We start from the raw sequence: 12,376 nt of genomic DNA, 5'->3' as shown, positions 1-12,376 counted from the left end.
GGCCAAGAGCCAACAAAAGCTTGTGCCCATTTAAGATTCCATATTTTAAAAGCATAACTATTTTCAAAATTCTGAGGGAGGTTGATGTGTTATGTTGACCAGGAATATCTGTAGAACTGAAAATTATATGCTTTTAAAAAATCTTTACTAATCTTCTTTCATATGTGTGTGTGTGTGTGTGTGTGTGTGTGTGTGTGTATTCACAGATATGCACACAGATTCATTAAAAGTGAACATTTTTACCTGGTGTGTCACTGTCAGGCCGTATTTAGTAACAATACATTGTTATTATTGTATTTTTTTTTTCATTTTAGTAGCTTATAATGAAAGTTGTATATAAGATTACTTTATTCTTGCACCATCTCTATGGTTTCTTCCTTATGTTTGTCCTTTTCCTTTCCTACTTGGTGAGATTTGACTTTCCATTCAAGGATCTTTTGTGAGTTTTGTTCACTTCCAGCCTAATATAACCACCTTGCTGAGGCAATGCCCAGACCAATAGTTGTCCTATTAGTCCAGTCTTTTTCTGCTGCACCCGTTCATTGTAAATGACCTAAATCTTCCTGTAACCTTGGACCACTTTGCCAATTTGCTGAACTTTTTAGTGTCCTCACACAACCTGAACTTCATCATCCTTTCAGATGGGCATGGGTCAAACATTGTACTTCCTTCTCAGCTCTTTGGAAAGAGGGGAAGACATCATTGTTCTGTGAACATGGGAAAGTGTATTGAAATACCTTTTATGGCTGTTTCTCGCTGTCAGAAGTCACAGAAGAGTTGAACTTCCCTTTGACCACTGCCTGGCAATAGCTGAAAGTGGGAGGAGATCTATATGCTCTACTTCATTCATTTTTAGGTGAACATTAGAAACCCCTCTTCATTTAAAAATATTCACCTCAGCTTTTCAATATCTTTTCTTGTCCCATAACATGAAAATATTAAAAAGTAATTTGTATAATCTATTAAACACACGTTAGTCAATGTATATGCTATTTGAAAGACAAAAATAAATGAAAAATATGCATGAATTAACATAAAAACAGAATTGTCATTCTTTTAAAGAGTGATTTGTTAAAAATTTTAAAAATTTTTTTCTAAAATCCTAAATTCTAAAATTCCATTCTACCTTTTCATACTATACTTAATTTTCCCAAGTTTCAAAAAGATAAACATATACAGGTCCTTGGAATATGTCATCCCCCTGTCATCATAAAGTCTTAGAGGTGTACTTAATAGCTCAGTACCAGGGGAGCCCCTAACTACTACACATGAACTCATCCTTCAAGGTCTGCTCCAAATATCATTTTTTCTTGAAGTCTTCCTTAGTTCCCTACCAATTTAATTCTCTTCTCTGTAGGCTTTTATAGCCCTTTATGCTTCCTGCTGTTAATAGAATTTATCACATAGGGTACTTATTACTTTATACTTATTCCACAAACTGAAATAGAAGCTTCTTTATTGGATTGATGAATTCAACTTGGTATCTGACTCAACGTATAGTGCATTCCTTGATTCAAGGTGGCAGACCAGTGAGGCATGTTCAATTAACCAATATATTAAAGGCATTGAAAACTTCTTAGGAAAACTTTAAGTTCATATGAAATTTTCAAAATATATAATTTTACATACATACATATAACTTCAAAATTATTTCTGATAGCTTTTAAATAAGTACACATTTTATTTTAAACTGTTAAAAAATATTGTGTCACATTATTATGTGAATCTAACATTAAAAGTAGACTGAAAAAAATAAATTATCCCTAGTTTTCAGTCTCTTAAAAGATAGCTGAGAACTAAAAAAAGAAGGAAATACAAGCAAGTAATATATAAAAAGCAAGAAATAGTAAAGATTACTAGAATCCAAGAGTATTAGCAAGTGGCAGAAAGCAGATGATCCTGATTTGTAAAGAATTTGTACATGGAGGCATTTTAAGATTAAAGGAGGAACTACAAAGGCACCAAGTTACACAGAATGGAGTTTTGTGAGATATTCCAACAGCTGCCAGGAAGGCTTGAATCCATCAAAATCTAAGATGAAGAAAATAAGTGTTAGTCAGGTTTAAGAAAATGTCATCAATAGTAAATGAATTGTGTTTAAAAATACTCTTTTTGGCCAGGTGCGATGGCTCACGCCTGTAATCCCAGCACTTTGGGAGGCTGGGGCAGGAGGATCACAAGGTCAGGAGCTCGAGACCATCCTGGCTAACATGGTGAAACCCTGTCTCTACTAAAAATACAAAAAATTTAGCTGGGTGTGGTGGAGGGTGCCTGTAGTCCCAGCTACTCGGGAGGCTGAGGCAGGAGAATGGCGTGAACCTGGGAGGCGGAGCTTGCAGTGAGTGGGGATCGCGCCACTGCACTCCAGCCTGGGCGACAGAGTGAGACTGCATCTCAAAAAACAAACAAGCAAACAACAACAACAGAAACACTCATTGCTTGTTAAAGGAGATGTATTTAATGATAGTCGTGCCAAGGCATTTTAAGCCTCTAAAGCCTCTAAATTATTCCTTACATTGCGTATCTGGGTTTTGCAGCACAATAGTGGCACAATAAAATTAGTAAGGACTCAGTTAAGGGATGACTATATTTATCCAGTGTGTAGTACAACTCTCATTTGGAGAAATGTTTCTTTATGTTCAAGATTCTTCAACTTTAAAAAACTTAAAGTGAAAACATTCTATGTGTGAATGAAGCCTGACCAGGTGCTAAAAGAAGGAATGTCAATTTATGGTCTCAGCAAACTTTTTTTGCCTAATTAAAAGAATGATGCAGAATTTGCTTGTACAGGCTAGAGATTAATTAACATATAAAAATTGTTCTACATTTCACCACTCACCATAGATATGTATAAGTCAAAAATTAATAAATATTTTAAAAACTGTTTAGAAAATTAAAGAATATGGCATCAAGTGTGAATGGGCCGAGTTTGATGCCCCTTCTTTTACCCTCCTTCAAGTCCTTGGTAACCCAGATAAGTAGAAGATTGGATTGTAAAATCAAACTCATATGAATTAAATATCACTCTGTATCAAACTAGATTATTAACTTCAAGGATACAATTAAAAACAAACTGTCAGGTAAATAAGAAGTGCAGGACTACCACCAACAGAGTTCCTCAGGTTCTATCTTGCTGCATTAGGATTTGCTCTAAACCACATTAACATGTGGTCTCTAAGTCATGTAAGTAGCTCCATCACTTAGATCAAAGAAAGTTGTTTCACTTATGAGACATCTAATTTATACTCAGATAGTTATGTAACTTGCTCTTTATAGTGATCTATGCCCCTTAAATTCACCTTTCCAGGTTTGTTTACCATAGCAATCCTAAACTAACAGATATGCCATGCTAAAAGCATTCCATTGCTAAGGACTCTTCCACTTATAAATGACAATAGTTTGTTTCCCAGTAAGATGCTTACATATTACATAGAGCTTTTACCAAGCTGCTTTCCTTCTTTTCTTCTTGAGATAAACTCCTTTACCCTTCCACACTCACTTCTTCAAAGAGAGAGAATGGATTCCATACAAGAACTTCCTAGTAACTAATCCCTTTCCAGTGATTAATTCTTAAGTTTCCTTCAAGATTAGCTTATATAGCACCTTTTCCATGCTACCCTTTGTTTTTTTTCTTCTTTTTTCTTTTTTTTTTTTTTTTTTTTGGAGACAGGATCTTGCTCTGTCACCAAGGCTGGAATGCAGTGGCGTGATCATAGCTCATTGCAATCTCTAACACCTGGGCTGTACAGATCCTCCCACCTCAGTCTTCCAAGTAGCTGGGACTACAGACAGATGCCACCACACCTGGCTAATTTTTTAAAAATGTTTTAGTAGGGATGAGATTTCTCTATTTTACCCGGGTTAGTCTTGAACTCCTAGCCTTAAACAGTTCTCCCACCTTGACCTTCCAAAACACTGAGATTATAGGCCTGAGCTACCGTGCCCAGCAATGGTGCCCTTCCTTGATCTGCACTACTGCTAGGGAATGCCCATTTATGTGCCATTCGAGTATACTGCCTTTACACATGACACAGATTCCTAACTCCTTCAATTTTTATTTTGATATCGAGTCTCGCTCTGTTGCCCAGGCTGGATTGCAGTGGTGCTTTCGGCTCACTGCAAGCTCTGCATCCTGGGTTCACGCCGTTCTCCTGCCTCAGCCTCCTGAGTAGCTGATACTACAGGTGCCTGCCACCATGCCCAGCTATATTTTTTTTTTTTTTTTTTTTTTTTTTTGTATTTTTAGTAGAGACGGGGTTTCACCGTGTTAGCCAGCACGGTCTCGATCCCCAGACCTCATGATCTGCCCTCCTTGGCCTCCCAAAGGCCAAACTTTAATCAGGCTCCTGAACCTTCTCCAAGGCCCACCTCTGTACTTCCCTGTGAAGTCTGATTTTAGCAAGAACCCTCCATTCTCAATATCCGATGACACTTTTTATCCCCCAAATGAGAGTTAAACTCCAAAAACAGAATGGACAGGTAGGAATTAATAGCCAAGGAGTAGGTTGTGAGTCAGTAGATTAAATATTACTGAAAGGAAACATCAGGGTAAGGCTTTATCCTGTTGGCTAAATCAATCTAACAGGATTCTTGCAGAAGACAGGCCAGGGTCAGATATCACCTGGGTCATAGCGGAGGATGAGGTACCTGATGAGATATTGAAGAAGATTAAATATCAAGAGTGAGGGATTTTGCTACACTGACTTAGCAGGGTTCTTGCTAAATCTGGATTTTACAAAAAAGCACAGAAGTGGTCCTAGGAAAAGGTTCAGAACCTGACTAAATTTGGGTCAAGCAAATTATGTTTGTTGTACATTATTACCTATAGATGCTGGTTTTCTGCTTCTATGAGATTTTTAAGGCAGAGTTTATTTTACCTGTAGATCACAGCAGTGTTTTTGTACATAATATTTAACAAATGTTTGGTTAGATGGATGGTGCTCTTACCACATGGCTCTGAATGTTTCTTGTACATCAGATAATTTAACAGTGATGAAATGAGATGATATTTTCTAGGTTTATCACTGGCCAAAGTAGACTACTAAATAATTTTGCTTCTAAATGATATTTTTAGGTTTTTGTGTTCATATAGAATGGATAGATGGTCAATTAGTATCAGAGGGTAATCTTTACAAAGAATGTTGTTTCTTCATATTGCTTCTCAAACTTTGGTTTATTAGAAGTTATTCCAGAATTTAATATATGCTGGTTTTGAGCTCCGCTCATTATAGTTTATAACCTATTCTTGCTTTGCCTATGAGCAATCTAAAAGTGAGTTGACATCATGCTTTTAATTATAGAAAATTAAGTTGTTTCATAATTTCTAGAGTATGATGCCTGTAATATTAATCAGACCAAATCATCACATTACATAAAGTTAATCATTAAAATGATGATCATTATTGCATGCATATAGCATGCTATTTTTATTTCACTCAGCATCAGCCACATATCTTTCCTGAATATGGAGGTGAAAATCAAAGTTGAGAATTTTTTTTAACTTTCCCTCTGCTGTGTAAAAAGAAAGTGACAACCGGATTTGTCAAATGTAAGAAATAGACCCTTATAGCTCCTTACTACTTTATTGGTGGAGATTAGGAAAAGAGAAGTTGGCATGTTTGCTTGATATACTAATTGTCCCTCATAAGGACATGCTCCATCAAATAAATATATGTGGGTGCCATGAGGAGAAGCATTCATATCCAGATTCAGAGTTACTGATTATTAATGATTATTGACAAACGTTAGGTGTTAAAAGGCACTAACACTGACATCTGTGAATTACTTGTCACAGAAGGCTGGTTACTTTGAACAGTAACGCTGCATATGGTTAGACCATCAGTCAGTTTGGTCCATGTTTTCTGATAGCAGCATAAATGACAACTGAGGAGAAACACCATTTACTTTTTTATTTCAACCTTGCAACATAGGATGATCTGGTCAGGTAGCATGTCTTCTGCTGTGTCCTGTCACTTACATTGAGATGGGTGTTTAGTAGCCATTCACTCAGTATACTTCTAGTTGGTTGTACTTTCCTTAATTTGAATGTCCTTCAGATTTTCATAATTATTTGTCATTCATTCTAGTAAACAAAACTTTATTCAGGGTCTATTGTATGCCAATCATTTTGATAGACACAGATAGGGCTGTGACCAGTCTTGATGCCCTATACTTCCATGTGACATTCACTTGATGCCCCTTCATTGACTTACTGACTGGCATGCATTCTGATTTTCTGGGTGTCTATCTTAATGTTCACGGGCTTATACTTATCAATTGTTGACTATTTTAATATCACTCTTGGACATAAAGGTTGGAATGTTCAATAAGATATTCTTCCTCTACTTAAAGAGTGTTGAGAACGAGTTTACTATTGAACAAACTTATTTAAATTTTATGTTAGTTTTTCAATTTTGTATCTTAAGATAGTCTGTTTTGTGTATCTAATATCCACTTTGTGAAGTAGCACTTTTTTTTTGTTCTAAATTTACTCTTTATCTGGATTCAAGGTGTCTCTATTAACTCGTTTACAATATTGGGTTCATAAGCCCATCACGTGGTTCCTGTATTTCATGATTTTATAGTACTTGTAAATGTGCTTAGACTGGGAAGCTTGAGTCTCCTCTTCCCACAAAGGTACCTTTATTTAGCCTAGCTCTTCATCTTTGACTTTAGCTTTTCCTTTTCCACTTTGCTTTGTTTGAGGTTCAGCAACTAGAATCATACAGTCTCATTATTTCAAATATACTATAGTTGCTATTCTTGGACATAATGAAGACCAAGTAGGATGTAGTTTCAGCTTGATCCTAATTTCAGATAAGTTTTTTCATCCCTTAGTGTATTTTTGGCTTCTATGAGCCTCAGTTTCTCCCCTGTAGAAGAAAATAATGCTTGTCCACAGATTTTTTTTTTTTTCTTTGTGAGGCCAGCAAGCAGCAGTGTGCCTAAGGCTGTATGCTAAGTCTGTAAAATCATGCTGATGCCCAGTGTGGTTTTTGGCTTTTTGCACCACAGCAGGGAGACAAAGTCGGTTTGAAACTAAGTGCTTTTTTTGTAACAAATATACGGATGTCATAACATTTTTCTGTTGGAAGATTGAGTTACATGTAAAGCATTATATGTATTTTCTATATGAAGATTAAGTGAATTACATGTAAAGCACTTAAAAGAATACTTTTAAGTGTTATAAATACCTGTTATTATTATTATTTATCTTGTTATAAAACAAGATTTATGGCTGGGCGCGGTATCTTACGCCTGTATTCCCAGCACTTCGGGAGGCTGAGGCGGGTGGATCACTTGAGGTCAGGAGTTTGAGACCAACCTGGCCAACAGGATGAAACCCCGTTACTGCTAAAAATACAAAAATTAGCCAGGCGTGGTGGTGGGTGCCTGTAATCTCAGCTACTTGGAAGGCTGAGGCAGGAGAAGCACTTGAACCAGGTAGGCGGAGGCTGCAGTGAGCTGAGATCTTGCCACTACCCTCCAGCCTGTGCAACTGGCAACAGAATGAAACTCCATCTCAAATAAATAAATAAATCGTGCCACTGCACTCCAGCCTGGGCAACTGGCAACAGAACGAAACTCCGTCTCAAATAAAATAAAATAAAATAAAATAAAATAAAAATAATAAAACAAGATTTATAACAAGACAAATAATAGATTTGTTAAATAGTGAAAGTAAATCTTTATGATGTCCAATAATATTTCAAAGTATATTTCACTTCACATATAATGTCACAATTTTAATTTAGGGTTCTTTAAGATGAGAGCACTCCTTCAGTGATTGGGATAGGCTCAAAATCGAAATAAAGATTTTATTACTTACAGTTCCTGAAGGGGAACACATTATGCACAGAGGTCACACACACGGAGGTCAGGGGTGAATGGAGAGAGACAGAGAGAAAGGAAGAGAGAAAATGGGCTTGCAGGCCAGTGCCTTTATTTGTGGATCCAGGGCGTTATACAAACGGGTTTCTCGTGGGAAATTTTAACTGGTTAGTTCAAAGCACAAGTTCCTGGACATCAAGCAGTGACTGAGAGGCAGTCATTGTGGTGTGTCTGCACAGTCCACGCAGGGTGGAGGATCAGCAGGACCAGTCCAGCAGGCTGCATCTACTCATTTCATAGGGAAGTGGTGATCAGGGAGCAGGTGTATAAGGCAAATATCTTGATGCACCACACTGAGAAACGGGGGTGCTGCAGGGAGGTAGAGTATAGAATTGGCAACTGTGTGTGTCAAGGGTGACTGAATCTTTCTTCTGGTATAACGAAGTCCAACTTATATTTAAAATAGATGTCAAGGCAGCATAAAATTATAAGCATTCACTATACAAGTTTACCCTGTGTTTTCACTGTCCTAATATTTTCCTATTTCCCAAGATAAATCTTAACGTTATCTCACTCTCCCAATATTAATACTTTCCAAACAAATATATATATGCAAATGATATAACTATTTTTTCTTTAAACGGTTTTCCCTTTCTTATGTAAAATGGTAAATCTAGCTATCAAGTAGGAAAATAGCAGAAAGTGGTGTGATTTATGTCTGCTGCTTAATAGTCTAATTCTACATGTATTAGTGAGTGAAGAAAATCTCTGAAGTTTGAAAAGCAAAAAAATGCAGATGAATCTCTGTGGGGTCCAGTGTTCATGCCATCCCCAGTGCACTGAGGGATAATTGGTAAGGATGCTAGACATCTGAATACATATAATCAAACCTGGTACACATAGAAAATTGTGATGTGAGATGAGCATATACTAAAGCCATTTTTTTATGTTTATATCTATGTATGGTTATACAAAGTCCTCAAAAATCAAAACCATGGTGCGAACATTACTAAAACATGCTGAGGCATTCAGTGATTAATAATATTTATTTTAAATTCATAGAAGTTTTTGCTTTGTAAGTTATGTCCAATTTTTGTTTCCAAATTTAATGCCAAATTTGCCAAAATGTATGAGAGATTATCTCTATGTCATAGTAGATACTATAGAAGTATTAATAGATAGCAAAGATAGAGTGGGGCCAAACAGATCCTCAGTCAATCAGTGAGACATATTCCCAGTGGGTACGGCGTAGCCCAGTGCTTCATTTCTGCCCTCCACAGAAAACAGTACTGTTACAGATACACAATGTATATTGATTTATTCAAACCATAAACATTTGGAGTTGTTACTCAATCAAGGGTGGCCTTATCATTAACACGTAGCACCACTTGCCATTTTGAAACACAATAAACTGGTTTATATTGATGAGTTACAAGGTGATATGTGGCATAAATGTGACAAAAGTGATACAGAAAACATATTTTACATATTGGAATCATCTTTATTTTGTCATTTGAATTATTCAAGGAATAGTTTGCCTTCCAGAAATCGTACATTTTTATTTTGTAGAAAATGAAAGAGGAGTCTAAGGTTTGTCTTTGTCCTGCCTTTTACTAACCTTTGTTATTGGGCCACCTCTCTCTTGAAATCACAATCTCATTTCTAAGTGATATTGAATAGCTGAAGAATGATTCAGAGGAAAAAAAAAGTGAATTCAGAAAATAGTAACTATGAATACATAGCCTTCTAGATGTTCAGTTCTGCTTTAGGCATTTTACATTTTGGAGTTGTTTTCAGTAACACCGCACATACCAATTAATGAGATGGTGTTCTCCCCATTTTATATATAAGGAAACTATCCCAAATAAACAGCAGAGCAGATTTCAATTTTTTTTCGATTCCACTTACCTCTAATCTTCCTTTCTGAGGAGTGAGCAGTTTTATATCAACTGCTTTGTATATTTACCACCATAACATCCCACATGTTTTTTTTTATATTGCTAATTTCTTGATTTTCATAATAAAAAGGGAAAGACTGTGTAATACTTTGTATGTGGTTCCAATTTTTAAGCCTTTCATGACAACATTTTTCAAAATCCTAAGTAAGACATAGATTCAGTAGCTTCATAATAATGTATGGTATAGATCAGTGTTTCCCAACCATTTTATTCTTACCCCTTTTGGGAGTATCTTTAGATTTTTCTTAATCCTCCCTGCTATAATTTTAGTACAATAGATATACTGTATAACTGTTTATATACTTCAGCTCTTTGAAGGGACCAGACCATTATGATATCTAAGGATTTTTTTCTTTCCCCTAAGAATTAATGTTTGCTCCCTAGGGGCAATATTACTGTCTTTGAAAATGTGTCATAGAGACCAAGTTCTGAGTCAGTCAGCTATAATCTAATAAAGACAGTGGTTAACAAAGTATCTTCTGTGCCCTAGAAGCATAGCATCACCTTAAGAATTTGTTAGACATGCAAATCCTCAGGCCTCACCTAAACCTCGTTAGAAACTCTGAAAACGGGCCTGTGCAGTCTGGTTTAAGGAACCTTCCAGGTGATAGTGATTCATGGCACTAGTTCTGGACAGGTTGTTGAAAAATGGGCCCATGGCCTGATTACAGCATTGAGTTAATTACTCTATGTCTTAGTTTTTCCATATTGACAAAGCCCAGATAACTCTTAGTTTGAAGCCTCATACACACAACCTCAGTGGAAACATTACTCAGAGATCCTGTTGAGAATCCGCCTGGCTTTCAGAGTAAAGGAAAATAATAAGACTGAACATCCCAAAACACTTCAGTAGGACATTTTTGCATTTTTTTAAGAAAAGAACATTGAGGCCGGGCGCGGTGGCTCAAGCCTGTAATCCCAGCACTTTGGGAGGCCGAGATGGGCGGATCACGAGGTCAGGAGATCAAGACCATCCTGGCTAACAAGGTGAAACCCCGTCTCTACTAAAAATACAAAAAACTAGCCAGGCGACCTGGCGGGCGCCTGTAGTCCCAGCTACTCGGGAGGCTGAGGCAGGAGAATGGCGTGAACCCGGGAGGCGGAGCTTGCAGTGAGCTGAGATCCGGCCACTGCACTCCAGCCTGGGCGACAGAGCGAGACTCCGTCTCAAAAAAAAAAAAAAAAAAAAAAAAAAGAAAAGAACAGTTGAACATAGTACTTCTGATTACATTGACAAAGGTCTGGATTGCTCTGCACTCCAGCCTGGGCGACAGAGCGAGACTCCGTCTCAAAAAAAAAAAAAAAAAAAAAGAAAAGAACATTGAACATAGTACTTCTGATTACATTGACAAAGGTCTGGATTGCTCCAAAAGCAATTAATGGAAAAATAAGCAAATGAGTCAATATTAATATTCTGTCTCAATGAACATTCCATGATGCATATGAAAACAAACAGAAACTGGGGTATCCAGATTTTATGGCAGAATGAATTATGTTGGAAATGGGGAAGAACTGGGGATTCATCAGGAGAACATGCTTGTTTCACTGTCTTCAATTTTTCATTTATAGTATTTGCTTCTGTGGTTTTATAAAAGGAAGAAATTTTTTTTTTTTTTTAATTTCTTAGTTCTGCAGAGTTTCTCTAGTCTTTTTCTCCTACCTACCATTCTAATCATGTACTTGCACAGATTGGCTCACCCACTTTATTGACTTTTTTCCAGCTTGGATATATGCAGCCTGGTAATAAACAGAAGTATTTATTTTAATATGCAGCATGATTTAAAAAGAGAGCTTAATCTACTGAATTGAAAACATAAAAATAATAGGCTACTATGGTCAGAAACCTCACAAACTACCAAATGTAGAGCATGCAGTACTTAAAACTTGAGAAATACCTTATGATGTCGTGATCTATAAACGTCCACATTACTACTACAATTCAAGACTCCTTGAGTCAGTGATTTACAAAATGCAAATAACTGGTAACTGAAACTCAGATTTGGTGAAAGAAAAAGCTGCATATTGACTTAATATCATAAGCTTTAGCATGTATAATTCAATTAGAAATCAAATACTGTATGGAATAAAAAACATTTTCAAGTTTCTTTTCTGTTCTGTTTTGTTTTAGATGGAACTTGCTAAGGAAGAAAAGTGTGAATTTCTGCCATTCCTGTCCCCACGGAAGGTTATAGTAAAAGGTGGGAGAATTACTGCTATGCAATTTGTTCGGACAGAGCAAGATGAAACTGGAAAATGGAACGAAGATGAAGATCAGATGGTCCATCTGAAAGCCGATGTGGTCATCAGTGCCTTTGGTTCAGTTCTGAGTGATCCTAAAGGTACAGTGCTGGGAGCTGAAATGTGTGATGCAATTGTCTATTATTTTAGTGCAATAATAGTTTCTAGCTTTCAGGGAATTGTTTTTCACTTTAACATTTATTTTTCTTTCCAGTTAAGATGTAAAAGCAATCTTTATTCAAAAGGCTTAGAAATGGTATTTAATGCTTATACAGAATTATTTTTAAAGTGGCAAGAATTGAAAAGAACATTAATCTTTCTTTTATAACTAAAACACATATTCTACTCTA

At 36.4% G+C, this 12,376-nt stretch overlaps 1 protein-coding gene across 4 annotated transcripts in view; it reads left to right on the top strand.

Annotated features, from left to right (window-relative positions):
* The window catches only part of DPYD (dihydropyrimidine dehydrogenase), a 902,287-nt gene that overhangs the window by 362,646 nt on the left and 527,265 nt on the right, over positions 1 to 12,376 (top strand). For all 4 annotated transcript variants that reach the window (XM_030935823.1, XM_030935822.1, XM_030935821.1 and 1 more), the window contains one exon: positions 11,917 to 12,127. In XM_030935823.1, coding sequence (XP_030791683.1) covers positions 11,917 to 12,127 — 211 coding nt within the window. The remainder of the gene's footprint in view (positions 1 to 11,916; positions 12,128 to 12,376) is intronic.

Source organism: Rhinopithecus roxellana, chromosome 8 (genome assembly GCF_007565055.1).
Source record: "Rhinopithecus roxellana isolate Shanxi Qingling chromosome 8, ASM756505v1, whole genome shotgun sequence".
NCBI lineage: Eukaryota > Metazoa > Chordata > Mammalia > Primates > Cercopithecidae > Rhinopithecus > Rhinopithecus roxellana.
This window is presented reverse-complemented; position numbering and strand designations above follow the sequence as displayed.